The 15,706-nt window shown below is 41.8% G+C and overlaps 1 protein-coding gene across 2 annotated transcripts; it reads right to left on the bottom strand.

Annotated features, from left to right (window-relative positions):
* Nucleotides 1–6,134: 6,134 nt before the first annotated feature.
* aimp2 (aminoacyl tRNA synthetase complex interacting multifunctional protein 2) lies at nucleotides 6,135–13,674 on the bottom strand. Of its 2 annotated transcripts, XM_080776293.1 has the most exons (6): nucleotides 13,425–13,674; nucleotides 11,880–12,110; nucleotides 10,945–11,182; nucleotides 10,065–10,352; nucleotides 7,172–9,431; nucleotides 6,135–7,096 (listed from the first exon to the last, which is right to left on the bottom strand). In XM_080776293.1, the coding sequence occupies exons 1-5, from the start codon at nucleotides 13,530–13,532 to the stop codon at nucleotides 9,322–9,324; spliced, it is 975 nt and encodes a 324-aa protein (XP_080632419.1). In that variant the 5' UTR covers nucleotides 13,533–13,674; the 3' UTR covers nucleotides 6,135–7,096; nucleotides 7,172–9,321. The 2 variants fall into 2 exon arrangements, with proteins under 2 accessions (XP_080632419.1, XP_080632420.1); XM_080776294.1 differs by lacking the exon at nucleotides 6,135–7,096 and having other exon boundaries at nucleotides 7,782–9,431; nucleotides 13,524–13,674.
* Nucleotides 13,675–15,706: the final 2,032 nt, after the last annotated feature.

Consider the following 15,706-nt stretch of genomic DNA (forward strand, 5'->3'; position numbering starts at 1 on the left):
TATATAATCATTTCTCACAGAATCAAAGGTTGTATGGTCATGATTCACCAGGATCCTGGGTGACTTGATTCTAGGCTTAGAGTAGTTTATATTAATATTTTAGTAAAGTTTTCAGTGGGTTCAGAAAGGCCACGCCCACTGCTACGCTCTATAGCCTGAATGTATGCTCCGTCGCGCAGCGGCTTCGATAGCGGACCTGTCGTGAACGCGTGAATTCCGTTTGTGTCTGAGCATAGGCATGGTAACGCCCCGCCTGCCTGTGATTGGCCCACCGAGGTGGATATGCTGGATAGTCTGACGCGAGGTTACTCTCCGTGGTGGGAAATAATACAAGTAGTATGCAAGAGAACGCTAACTTGTAAGTTTAATTTTTTTTATAAGAGGCAAACTAATATTGTTTATGCCGTTTGCTTTGATGGAATAATTGATTGAACATGCACGCCATAATATGATTTGATTTGGTTGGTTTGTATGTGTAAACTTGAAACTATTTATCCTTTTTAGTGTAATGGTATTAGTTTACTAGTCTATAATTAGATTAATACACGATAATCAACACTTAACACTTTATTTAGAACACACCCACATCACATCATAGTACAACATACGTGTTCAATCAAAGAAAACGGCATGAACAATAAGTTTGCCTCTTCTACAAAAATAAAACGTACAAGTTAGTTACAAGGCTGCATTCTGTCGCGCGTGTCAAGCTGTCAATCTCACCACGTCTCGGAGGACAGTCAGTAGACCAATCACAGGCAGGCGGGGCGTTACCATGCCTATGCTCGCACACAAACGAGATTCACACGTCGTGAACCTGTCTGTCTGCTATTGTCAGCGCGAGGTATGAATCGGGGTGTGTTTGCTGCCGTGCTGCACACGAAACCCACACAATTCACAGGCATAAACCCACAGACGCTGTTTTTTCTGTTCGTTTTTTTTGTTCTGTTCCATGTTAAAAAAAAACACTTTTTGCCTGGGGAAGTCTTCAAAATATAGGCGCTATAGAGTGCCAGGAGAGGAGGCAGATTTTACAGATTTTACTTCCCCAAAACCGGAAGGAATAATCTTCCGTTCTTACCTCACGTTGACGCGGATTCATCTAAAGTCAGTCTAAAGGAGACCTACACGCCCATGGCACCCCATGGTTATGATTCATCTAAAGTCAGTCTAAAGGAGACCTACACGCCCATGGCACCCCATGGTTATGATTCATCTAAAGTCAGTCTAAAGGAGACCTACACGCCCATGGCACCCCATGGTTATGATTCCCAGGACTTGTATACACATCATTAGCATAGAATAATAGCCATTCTCACTGGCCGCGCGCGGACACTCCACTCGTGCGCGTGAAGACATTTTTCTTTGGGTTTGTTTTATTGCTCTGGGCGTGTGTGCAGTGCACACGTATTGTCATAGAAATACATTGTATATAAGTTGACCAGAAGATCATGGTTTTTGGCCGTGAATCCACGATTGTTCGAGAACACACTTTCTTTTTTTTTTGGGGGGGGGGGGGGTTCGTGCGTTGGGAGAAAAGAGTTATGTGTTTGTTTGTTTTTTCTTTTTGCTATACAGATTTTAACAAAACAAGACACAAGTTACAAGTTGTACACAACGAGTTGTACACAACGAATGTCTTTTATTTTTATTTTTTTACCACACTATTTTTTATTTTATTTTCCTTTGGTGGGTTTCGTGCGTTGGCGAGGAAAAAAACAATTCTGGCTTTAACGACTTATGGATCACTTTATTATTACGAGATGCTTTTGTCTCGTTAAAACCAGACAATTTATTTTCTTTCTTTTTTTTCCTGACATGGCAGCAAAACGCTTCCGTCGTAATGAGAGCCCGGCTGATTTGAGATTTGTAAAAGAATGGCGATGTGAAAATGCTGAATCTCCATATTTGGAGAGTAATAGCACACCTGTGTTTTCACCCATATTTTGTAGTTGGAAAAAAAGGAGGAAAGAAACGTAAATTTTCTTATCAATTTGGAAAAACTTGCAGATCTGCTATTTTCTAGGTCTGTAGTGATTTGCTCAAAATAAATAAATGAATAAGGACATCAGTAAAAAAATCGGGGCGCAATGCATAATTGCCGATAGAGAAATAAAAAAAAAAGAAAGTAAGAATAATGGCCAATATATCGGCCAGACCAATGTATTGGTTCGGGCTCTGGAACGAACTCCGCCTTTTTTGTTTTTGTTTCCATTCATTTTGTATTATTATTTAACCGTAATCGTCACAGAATGAGATTCTGGTGTGTTAAATAATGTGTCTATCTATTATGGCCTTTTTTGGAATTTAAAACTTGACCAGTTGTCTAATTTCCAGCAGTGTAATCCATGTTTATGTACCCAGTTTTGATAAATGTTAGTTAAAACGAAAAAAAGAAAAACCTGTCTACCTGTAACCATGATCACTTATGTTTTTACTGAGAGCAAAGACCTTGTGCCTCTTAATTGTTGTTGTTTTACTTTTAGTTTTTCACATTAGTCGTCGCTGTCTGCTCGAAACCTTGTACGGTCAAAACTAGGGATGCAGCGATGTATCGGCCAACATATCGGTATTGGTATTTCATTTTGACACTCAAATGGCAAATAAATAACGGGCCTTGATATGAAAAGGGTTGAAAACCAAACCACTGATACAGTAGGAACAGATAGGAATACAACACATAGGAATGGCTAAAGGGAACCGCTTAGGAATAGGACCGTTTTTAAGATCGACTCTTTGAAATCGTGAAACGATCCCAACCCTTAATAATTGTAGTTGCGTAGTTCGTTTCCAAGACTCGTCCGTGCTTTTCATTGCTCATGTTTACATGTTTTGTTTATAAATTCCACAGTCACGTACTTACTTAATGGTCACTTTCAACCTGGCGACCCTGGTTTTGGGCATCATGTCATTATCGTTAACGCTAAAAAGAAGATTCCAACAGTGAATATATATATATATATATATATATATATATATATATAGGCCATCTATGAGCTTATAGACCTGTTTTTTTGCTACTTTTCCACAACACTGCGACTGAATAGGAAACATGGCATTAATTTAAGGTGGAAAAATATGAAAAGAATCACCGTAGTTACAAGGTTTCTGCACGACAGCGACGATGTGTCTTTTGTTTTTTTTTTGCTTTCTCGTCGAACCGAAGTTTCACTCTTTGAGGACTGAAATGATTTTTCTTTTTTTTTTATATACGTTTTATTGTGATTTTACGTAACTTTCGGGGGAGGGGGGGTGAGTAGTACAAACGAAGCGATTCCGTCTATGAGGTAGAAGCTATAGTTTGTGTATTACGTGCTGTTATGGACAGAGTACACACATCATTATATGTACTGTATACATACATGTATGTTCTTTGGTATGTTAAACTTTGAAAAGAAAAAAAGAAAACTAAGGAATGATATTGTTCTCTGCGTCTTGGCCTTTTGTCTTGGTTTTGTTTTTGTTTGTTTTTAATTTAAAAGAGTGGGGGGGGGGTGTGTGTGTGTGTGTGTGTGGGGGGGGCTGGTGGGGAGGGGTGTCTGGAACCCTGAGAAGTAATCAGATTACAACAGAATGTATGTACGTATATAGGAGAGGAATCACTCCCCTGATCTGAATGCCCTGATGTACTCAAAGCATGCCCTGAGTACATCAATTTGGTGTTTGTTTTACTGTGTGTGTGTGTGTGTGTGTGTGTGTGTGTGTGTGTGTCTGATCTCGACACAATGTATGTGCGTGAACACACATTCTAACTGAACCAGGTACAATGTGTTTTTTCACTGACTAGTGGACGAGATCCAGTATAATTAAAGTCCTTTTACACTTTGATTCACGCTGAAAATGGCAGCTCTACAAGCTCACAAGCGTTGTGAGCTTGTAGATCGGATATTTTCAGCAAATGTAAAATCAGTCATTACGACGGCATCAACGCGCGACAAAATACATTTTAGTCGACTAAATTCGACTGTAGATTTAGTTTCATTCCAAAGACTGACTGATCTAAAATAGAAATTTCCTGCCAAAAACAACACTATCATCAAGAATCATAAGTAAGAAGTAAGAAGCTAACATCAGTCTATGGTAGAATGTCTGTACAATCAAACTAAAGTATATACACTATAGCATAGAATATATGTGTTTTTCATATTTTATGATTCCAGAAGGTGTTTTTAGAATGGACCTTGGGTTATGCTGACCAGTACAACCACAGTCTTCGCCACTGGAGCAGCTTGGGGGTTCAGTGTACGTCTTGCTCAAGGGCACTCCATTGGGCTGTGTCGAGGGGTAAGTGGTGAACCGTATCCTCTTCCACGCCACAGATGTTTTCGTCCGGTCCGGGGGAATCAAACCGATAACCTTTCGCTCCACGCGGTCACCGACTGCGTCATCACTAGGTGATGACGCATGATATTGACATGATGGCTTTCTTTCTGATAGAACGAAAATACATCGCATGGATGCAACTGGGACGTATCCTCAGTGATGTATTTCAAAGGTCATCGGGGTTTCGGGTCTCGCGAACATCATACCCCTTTTACTTTTACCCCTTTTACTAACAGTATGTTTATATTTCCATATTGATGATACGATTCGATATTATCAAAGTACTCCTTGCATAAAATGCGAGTTCCTTTCCTACCAATCTGGGAACCCACCAGCCAAATAATAATTATAATAATGGGCTACTCTGAATCTGTTTTGAGAGATTCCTTTCCTACAGACAGCGTGCAGGTGAGGTGTGTGAAGTGTGTCAAATTGGACAGTATAGCCTAAAAGGAATACCTTGAATGAATACCCAACAGGCCTCACAGGGTGGCCTGCAGGCCACGTCAGGGGCAGCGGTGGATCAGGGGTAGAGTGGCCGGATGGTAAACACAAGGTTGCCAGTTCGAACCCGCTGGGCTTTAGTGTTCAAGTGTCCTTGAGCAAGACACTGAACCCCTAATTGCTCCTGATGTGTTGGTTGGGGCCTTGCATGGTTTCAGTGTATGAATGAATTGGTGAATGTAATGCACAATCTATGTAAAGCGCCTTGGATAAAGGCGCTATATAAATGCACCATTTACCCATAGGGTGGCCACACTGGCCAGGCCACGGCCAGGTCACCCAACAGGCCAGGCAGTCAACTGGACCAGAGCTATAGCAGTAAACAGTAAACCCACTACCTATAGTCTCTCGCAAATTCCAAGGAAAAGAGGGCGCCATTTTCACTTTGTTTTTCAGATGGCTTCCCAGATGGCTTCCCAGATTGCTACCACGGTAATCAAAATAAACAATGGGTGACTTCCATTTACCTGTGGGTGTGTCCGGACGGGAGGAGCCATGGCAGAGACAACAGGTGTGACCACAATCACAACACACCCGTGCATTGTTAATAACGATGATTATAGCTGCATCTGCTCACATCAAGGTCAGTCCTTCTCGGCAGCCTGCCATGTTTTCACCCTGATGTCATGTTACTGTCTGTAACTAGTGGAAACCTAACTACAATGGTGAGCCCAGGGTTTTTACCCCACTTTATGTCTATATGCACACAGAATAACTCTTCCTATGTCCTTGATTTGACAAGGTATGCCATCTGGCAGTGGTGGCCAATAAACCGAATACAAATCTCAGAATGTTTTCAAGTTTTTAAAGGACCCTTTTTAGGCCAGTGCACTAGAGCATGCTTTTGCCTTTTTTATTACCTCACCCATTTTAATCACATACATACAAATTAAGGCTCTGTTCCATTTAGTGCAGTGGTTCTCAAACCTTTTCAGTGGTTCTCAAACTTTAATTTCAAGGACCCCCATAACTACTGGGAGCTAGTGCACAAATGGAACCAAATGACCCCCTTACGGGTCCCTTTGGTTCTATCTGTACACTCTCCAGAGTTACACACCCGTACGGGGTCATTTGGAACCCACAAAGACACTTTGAGACCCACTGGGGTAGCCGAGTGTCTCCAGCCAAAAGAGGATACATGTGGTCATGTTGGGAATGCCCCTCCTGCCCCCTGGTGGACAAAGTGTGTGCACCATCTCAAAAGGCATGTGTGAGTGAGTAGGCTATCAGTAGGCTATCATCCTTTTGGAAGAGAATTTACAAAATAATTAAAAACGATACAGAAACTTCAAAAAAGTTCCAACCTTGGAAATATTATTTTTTATTAGGAAATAAGTCGCTACAAAGTTATTATTTTCCATACTGCACAATAAGTATCTTCTGAGGCACAAGGTGGGATGGGGGATGTACAGTGTTAAGTGTTAAGGCCTGTATTCATACTAGGTCATGTGTACGTGGTTTGTACACACAGCTGATTCAACAGCATCTGTAGTAACAAATACCAGCAGTGGACAATAGACGACATCACCACCTTCATATAATTGGTCCTCATTATAATGTTCACGATAAATAAATAATAAAAATAGCACCATTTTCTTTCCTGCTCGGTCTGTCTCGTAGGAGGGCTCTGTCGGCAGTTCAGAGACCCGTCTTCCAGTGACATCGTTGGCATTTTTTTAATTATCGCCAAAAGGATGGCTTCCTTTTTCAGGAATAGAAAAGCCGGATTCCCCATTGATGATGTCACTGCATGAAAGACATGTTTCTGAAACTGCCCACAGCCCTCCTGAGACACAGAGTAGAATTATATATTTCTTTGTTTTGTTTTTTGCTATTTTATTATGAGCATTAGTGAGAACCAATTATATGAACATAGGTTGAAAAGTGGTGAAGTCGTACTCGAAGTAACAGAGTACACTTACTTGAGGCATGGGCTATTTTCACTGTTGAAAATTCACTATGAAAATGTTTGTACTACTTTAGAATACTTTACATTTTACTTCACCCGTATCTCGTCTCTCTTTTGTTTCCAAAAACATGGAGATAGAAAATGGAGATAAGAGGTTTCTGCCCGACAGCAACGACATATAATTTCGCCTCAAGTATAGTGGGGTTGGTTGAGCACACTGTCGTCCACCACCGACACATCTACACCTATAGCTCTGGTCCATAGAGTTACAAGGACTTCTCCTTAACACCATGGCTACTTTGGAAATAATAATACACTTTCGCTACTCACCAAAACAAAGACGGTTTTAAGATGTTGAGTCTACTTTCCTTAGTGGGAACACTCTGAGCCCCTCACCTCACTTTTAGTGTTAACCCATTTAGAACTAGTGAAAACGATTCTAAAAATGTCTTCTAAATCCGTTTCTATGTCAGTGGTGCTCAAACATTTTCATGTCAAGGACCCACAGATTGATCTGTATTTGGCTGCGGACCGCCATCTGAAAATATGTTGTTCCAGGGTCCCTCCCAGAGGCAAAGATTTGAGTTAAAAACGTTCGCTCTGAAGATTTTTCAAACAGATAGCAGATCTACAAGCTCATAGCGCGGCACTCGTGAGCACTATGAGCTTGTAGATCTGATATTTTTCAATAGCTAAAGTATAACATAATGCTTAATGGAGATCTCCTAACACTATGGACCAGAGCTAATCTACACCCTGCCACCCACACAATGGTTGCCCAGGTTCCCTTTTCTTTAACAGGAGCAGCAGGGTGGCAACACACACACACACACACCACAATAACTAAGGCTGGGATCCTTCAGGGTTTTATTTCACCATTCTGGTTCCTTGAGAGGGTTTCAAATGGACCCTTAAAAACTAACTCTGGGGCACCTTTTCCACCAGTAAATGAAATGGTTCAGAACGTCAGAACCGTATAAAAGTTGGTTCAGAACTGGAACCTAAAAAAAATGTCCACCGGTTTCCGTGAAAGCACCAAAGGTTCCATGAATCTATAGAACGGAACCAGTTCTGGAACCAAAGTTATTTTGGTGGAAAAGGGGCCCAGAGTGTATAAAGTTACTCTCAGAGTTATGGCGGTCCTTGTATATTTTAGCAGACGTGAAAGTTCACATACGAGCTCTTGACGGTGTGATAAAACCTGGTTCTGGAACCGGTTCCCGAGTGTTGGATCCGGTTCTGGATCCCAGCCCTGATGACAACACACGGTATTCGAACCCTGCATTGTTAACACAGTTGTCACCTGACGTTTTAAAATGTTAACACTTCCTTACTGTTAACCAATTGAACCCCTACAGTTTAATATACTCCGTATGAGCCGATCTACAAGTTCACAACACATCGTGGGTTGTGTTTGCGAGCTCGTAGATCGGCTATTTTGTAAATAATTAGAACTTTTTCCACACATTTCTGAACTGAACCGATACGGGCTCTGTGCCTAACTGTAGTCCCGGGTTGTTTTTTTCCCCACAGAACGATGGCATGGTTTCCCATAGAAGAAAACGCGACCCCATGCTTTGTCACTTCAGTCTGTCAGCGTTCAGCGTTGCTGGGACAGAGAAAGGTGGGTCGATAATAAAGTCGAAGTTTCTCCCGATTTGTCTCTCTGAAAAATAGCATTTTAGTGTCCGGATGTTCCGAAGATTAACCAGGAAAAAACCAAAAAAACACCTGGGACTAACAGTTAAGCACAGATCCTACATATATTCTGAACTCTAGAGGTACTATGGTATGGTACTATTGTACTAGGTACTATAGCCTACATATATTCTGAACTCTAGAGGTACTGTGCACATACGCCAGTTTGGAAATTACTCTGTAATACTTCCGACCGATGAGGCTCCGTTTCATTTTTTTTAATTATTTTCCATTGTCATTGTATAGAAACCCAAGCAGTTTAACATCATCATGTGGGATCTATAAAACATGCCATGTTATGTTTGCTAAACGTTGCTCTCCTGTTCTCTCTTACAGATATATTTCTCGAGTTCTCAATATAGTGACCAAAGTTACAACATTTTCTTTTTTTCAAACTGAACAAGAAAAATTAGGTTCCGTTTAATTCTAGGCCAGACAGAGTCAGGATGCTGCTATTGTTGCTCGTTGGCTCACTGGAAACACTGTAGGAATGGAACCAAATGGACCCGTTCTGGTGTGTGTAACTCTGAGAGTGTACGAATGGAACTAAATGGACCATTCTGGGTCCATTTGGTTCCATGTGTACACTCTCAGAGTTATGGCGGTCCTTGAAATAAATAAAAGTTTGAGAACCCACTGCACACTAAATGGAACAGAGCCTCAATTAGTATCATCGGTAACAACTTAAAGGAAGTAGGAAGATTGAGGCCCGGAAGTATAGGAAGAGTTACTTCCAAAATGGTATACAGCCTATTGACTGAACTGTTACGTTATTATTATTTAGTTATTCTAATGCCCTCTCTGACTCTGGACGGGGTGGGGGTCAGCGCTGAAGAGTCGTCGTCGTCCGGTGGTCTCGGGGGGGGGGCGAGGGGGGTCCGGTGCGGTCACTGCAGCAGCTGTTTGATGCCGTCAAAGTGACCCAGGTTGTCGCAGGCCTTCAGCCACCCCTGGACGTTGGCGGGAGAGGCGGACATGTCCACTTTGCTCTGTCGGGCTGTGTGGACACAACGGAAAGATTAGTTGAAGATGTAGATTAAGTTAACATTGAATAGAATAAATTACATTTCTGTCTGGCCTCTTGAGAAGACATTGTACTGGGGGAAGATTATGGCAAATAACTTACACGATACAAAGCCGGAATATAGAAAAAAAATTACTTATTGTCTTCGTTTAGAGCGAAAGAAGGCCAGCCAAGCATGTTTGCTACTTGGCTTATTTCTAAGCTATAATGTTTTTAGATGCATTATTAGCGTGCTCATTAAGTTTAAAATGAGTAATACATTGTCTGGATGTCACCTTGAATGAGATTAAAAACTGAGTAATTATGTCATCGAAATCAGCTGTGTTTGGAGTAACATGCAGCGATGGGAATCAAGATACATTAATATTCATACCGTGTTACTTCATCAAGTAATTAAAATGGTTTTAATGGACTTTTGATATAGATACACAAATTGAACTGTTGTGTTCCCATTGTTTCGGTATGCCCCGGCCATTATGATGACCACAGACATGCTCTTAATCCAGAGCGATTTGCAGTAAGCAAGAACAAAAAACACGGTAATGCATCAAATACATAAAAATTGTTTTTAATTTCACTACGTTTTTTAATTCCTGCAGTCCTTACCGCTCTGCATGGTGCAGCAGTAGCAGGCGATGTCTGCCAGCGTGGGCTCCGGGCCGCACAGCCAGGCACCGTGGCTTCCCAGCGCCGCCGCCAGGGCGTGGCGCTCCTTGGCCCCGCCCCCCTGCGCCAGCCGCCAGAAGGCCGTGTCCACCCAGCTGTCCACCAGCGTGGCGGCGCCCGCGTCCGACGGGTACGGCGCCAGCAGGCGGTACAGGAAGCGCGCCACGCTCGCCTCGCCCTCGATGGCACACATGTTCTGAACGCCGAACTTCATCTGGAGCTGGGGCACTGTGTGGGAGAGAGAACAGGGACACCAGCAGTTACATCCAGGTCATTGCTAGACCCTCCTGTATCCAGCTTTTAATGTATGTTCACAAACTTTGTCCTACACAAACATTACATTCCCATTGACAATCAATGGAGCATTTTGCGTCGTAGTGTCTGAGCAAATAGGCATAGTGTCTATTTTACGTCATAATGATGTACAACGTTCTAGTGGCCCTCACTTCACACAGGTGTGATTTAATTTCTTAATCCCACGGTTTTCGTAACCTAGTTTTCCACCATTTTTGTAATCCACTTTTTTCACCCAGTGTGAATTTTTTTATGTAATCCTGGGCACTACACTACCAACCTGGGGAGAGCAACAGACTGACCTCATCATGCTTCCTTCTATGCATGAGGAGTCCAAGCCACTTCTTATCACCTGACAGGGAGGAGTTTCCCCGGTTGAGCGTAGCGCGTGGAAGGAACACGTTATTCCAAACAGTTCCTTTCCCCTCCATCAGGGCAGGCAGTATAGAGACCAGGATTACTTCATGATTGTTGTGAGGCTACCTACCTACACTAGGGAGACACGGGGAGAACATGCAAAACTCACCGTCCTTCCATATGAGCGTGAATCCCAGCTGGAAGCGCTTGCGGTCGAAGCTGTCCCGGTGCGGCGGGCCCAGGCACGTCAGCAGCCGGGGGGGCACGGCGGGCGTGCACGAGGAGTGCACGTGCACCGTGGACAGCACGCGGTAGCGCTGGCACAGCAGGGAGTGCAGCGCCAGCACCGTGAGAGGGGGCTGCGCCGGGTTGGCGTTGATCACGATGTCGCGCAGCGCGCCCATGTCCTGTTGGCACAGAAAAAATTTAATCACACCCGTGTGAAGTGAGGGACGCTCTTACATGTCTATTTGCTCAGACATACGACGTAAATTCTCCATTGTCAATGGTTTTGCTGTGACGTTGGAATCCGTTTGTAACCGCCCCATGGAAATCTTCCACACCAAAGTTCCAGACTAATGCCATCGCGGCATTAAACAAACTGCCCCGCCGATAGGATGGTTCTGTATACAGTCGGGGCCTCATGTTTTTGTATTTGCGAACGCAGTGAGCACTTACTATGAGACCTAGCAGATCATGTCTGTCCGTGTGTCTGTCCCGCTTTTGTGCCCATATATGGAGCTGAGTGATTTGACTCAGCCATAACCATATAAGGAGTCCCCAAAGCAGCTATACGTCCAAATATGGAGTGTGTTGCATCAATCACAAACAAATCACTCGGCTCCATATATGGGCACAAAAGCGGGACAGACAGTTTGCGCGTCTTAATGGTGTATTCTATTGGTGTTATGTGCTCTGTGTTGTTTTTGATGTAGGTGTTTGAACAGACCTGTGAAGATGAATATACTTCGGGACAATAAAGATTATAATAATGATTATTATTAAGGGATATCGGTCATGCCAGGCTTAGTGTTTTCCTTGCCTACTACTAGCGTCCGATGCTAAACGCCTATTGTAAAAACATACGACATGTTTGTCTCCCACCTTGCCCAGCAGCGCGTCGAGGTCCGCGGTGCCTCTGAAGGGGGAGGAGCTAGAGGAGGGGGAGGGGGCGTGGCTAGCGTGGGGGGCGAGGCTGCAGCTGTCCATGTCTGCGTCGGGCGTGGCCACCGTCTTGGCCAGTCCCTCCACGGCCGCCTTCAGCTCGTACAGCTTCCTCATGATGTCGTCCTGGCGCGTCTCCAGCGCCAAGATGGCCGGGTCCGCCTCTCCGTTCTGATTGGACCAGAGGAGAGATAGGGGAGGAGGGGAGAGGAGAGGAAAGGCGGCACAAGGTCATCACAAATCTGAAGACCGTACGACGGTTTGTCTTTTTTTTCCCTTCACACATTTTCCACCTCATCTTATCTTATTTTTTTGTCAGGTGAAACCTGACATACATCTACTCATGAAATGTAGACGACAGATCGCCACCTAGTCGTATATATCACTAGTATGTGATAATTTGTTGTTTGTAAATGAAGGCCTACACTAAGCTGGCACGATTACAAATGTACAATAAATTGTCACAGAAATAATTGCGATTAACAAATTAATGGTGGTTTTGGCGTGGCACATTGGAACGTTATGAATAAAGCATACAATTCTGTTGATAAATACCTGAAATATACAAAGACATTACTGACATATTCATTATTTTAAAAGATATAGCAGAAATAAGACAAGTAAGCTTGTAGATCAATTATTTCTGCTATTTATTTATTTTGAATTTATTAAATGTTTCAACATGGAAATGATGATGACAAAATAATGGTGATTATTTCAAATAATTAGACGATTACCGGTAATGTAATAGTTTTGACAACACTATCCACTTTAAGAACCACTGGCATCTATATAAATAAATATCATCAAACAAAGAGCTCTGGGAGCCCACACACCTACTAAACAAACACACACACACACACACACACACACACACACACACACACACACACGCACACACACACACACACACACGAGCATGTTAAACTCAAAGCAATGCATCATGCCAAGCACACAGCAGCAACAACAAAAATGTATGATTGTGGCTATTAAATATGAAATGTCACTGTCAAATCAAACATAACTCGTCAGTCATACAATTATAATTATACGTGACATGAATGATGACGAGGATGATTGCATCATCCAGACAAGACTATAGAACTCCATCAATTACACTCGCAGTGATTCTACGATGCTTATAATTGCTCTCCAAAAAAGAGCCGATCTACAAGCTCTCTTGTGGGGCAATAAGCGACAACCAGACAAGCAACACTTAAGATGCTCTAATGCTTGCGTCTGCATAGCATTATACTGTAGCATGATCTGAACTGAAGAGTTACTTGGCTAAATTCCATAGCAAGGGAAAGTGAGCTAAACGTGGCTTAAACAAGAATAACGATAAGCTCTTGATCGCCTTTAAAAAAAAAGGACATAATACATGTAATGATGACATTGAAACTGTGCCACCGGGTCTGTCGACGATCGATCGGCCCTGTAATGATGTGTTTATTAGTGATTAGTAGGTGTTTTATAGACAGTTACCTGGCATGGCTGTGCTGTGGCAGCAGTCTGGTGTATGTTGGTCAGTTTGTACATGCAGGACGGAAGATCAGCCCTGATCCCTCCGCACACGGGCTTTACCTGGTACATGATGGCGGCTGATCACTGGGGGTCCGTCAGTTAGGACAATAAAACTATGTAATGTATAAGTTTAAATGTTAAAAAAGTGTGCTATGCTAATGTGGGCTGTCTTCTTCCTCTTGACAGACAGCAGCAGGCGTGCAGCACAGAGGAGCCGGAACAGGAAAGGAAAGGAACCAATGCAGACCGCGTTTCCTGTGTTTGTCACTGTCGTCACGTCCGGTAATGTTTTGTAGTTTTTTTTTAATTATTATTACGAATGCTGGTACAGTAGAAAAAAATCACTCCTGTGTGAAGTGAGGGGCGCTCTAATTATCGTACATCATCCAATAAAAAATGTATATATACTTCTTCATGAATTAATTTGTCAACTTCTGTTATTATCTTTTAACCATGATCAATACAATGAAAACTAATCTTTTCACCATGATCATGTATATGACAACTGAATTTATGTGATTGGTTAGTAGTCGATTTGGGTCTACATATGACGTACATTTTCCCTTCATTGTCAAAGGCATTTAAATGATTTAATGTTTGTGTTGCCTCAAATTAATGTCATAGTTTGCGGACATTTGACCTAATTCCTCCTTTCATTGTCAATGGCAAGTATGAGACATGTGTGGATCAAAAATAGAAGAACATTTTCAAGAATGGCAGATGTAGGCCTACAACAATCTCGCAGTGCGAACTGACGCTTTGATTGATTGATTGGCTGATTGATTAATTCATTAATTGATTGATTGATTGATTGATTTATTGATTGATTGATTGATTGATTGATTTAATTTTAATTCACAGTTTGTAGAACATTTCAAACAAAGTGCAGGTCAATACATTATTATTTAAAAATAAATGCCATTATTGTCCCATTAAAGTACATTAATAAATTATTTAAAATAATTTAATAAATAAAATCAAAGAACTAGAACAAAAAACTAAACAAAGATCATTTGATGTATATACATCTAAACGCATGTGCACCAGTGAGTCTACACAGTGACAGTCAGTGACTGTAGCTATTTATAGTTGCAGTGTGTCAACAGCCGCGCTAGAGGGCGACATAGTATCATATCTCCATATTATAATGCTATGTCCAGAGTCAGACTCCAGTCTGACACTGTACTGTACTGTACTGTACTGTACTGTACTGTACTGTACTGTACTGTACTTTTAAGAACTTCTTTTTAATACCGAAAAAGGAAAGAAAAGAAAAACAAAATGACAATTACTGAATCAAATGTTATACTATAAAACCTGTAAGAATTAAAGCGCAAAACCTGATCTGCTATTTTCACAATATAGGCTATCTGTGGAACCGAGTCAAACTAAAGGAAGAGTTGAGACGAAGAACCATTTACGTCCATAATAATATCTTCATCCATTCATCTTCAACTGAGTGATTTAGTCAATTGAGCAGGTAGATGAAACAAAACTACTTGGGGTTACATAATTAGACAGTCATCGAACATGGTCTATACTCATATTGAAAACATAACTAAGACAATGGGAGGGGGTTAATTCGTCCATGATTAGGAGATGTGCTGAGTTTTATAACCCCAACATCTGCTGCCCTGCAAGTGATATCCCACCTTGACTATTGTCCAGTTGTTGGTCCAATTAATGCAGCTAAAAAGGACCTGCGTAAATTACAAATAGCCCAGAATAAGACAACTCGCCTTGCCCTGAACTGCAATACTAGATCTAGTACACTGCTTATATGCTTATATAAAAATATTCATTATATTATACCAGTGATAGACGCAGACATAATACCAGACATGTTGCAATGGGTCGATTTACAGTGCGTAAGCCAATAACTATGTTGCAATGAAGAATACAGTCATGTACAGGACAATACCTTTCTGGAACTCTCTACCAGTACGCATCACAGAAATTAAGGGTAAAGGCATTTTAAGAAAATACTTTCTTATATGGCGAAAATTGTAATTCTGTTTAATTCTGTTAATGTAATCTAGAGTGAATGCACTAACCGTATTTGTTATGCTGTAATGTATTTTTTAAATTTTGTGATATCTGTAATGTTGTTTTAAAAATGTATTTCATTTTTTTTGTATGTATATTATTCAGTGAGGACCCCAGGAAGAATAGCTGTTGCCAGGTGTAACAGCTAATGGGGATCCTATAAATAAACTAAACTAAACTGCTTATCCGTAGTCGGG

This window comes from Protomyctophum bolini (genome assembly GCF_963924005.1).
Source record: "Protomyctophum bolini genome assembly, chromosome: 11".
Lineage (NCBI taxonomy): Eukaryota > Metazoa > Chordata > Actinopteri > Myctophiformes > Myctophidae > Protomyctophum > Protomyctophum bolini.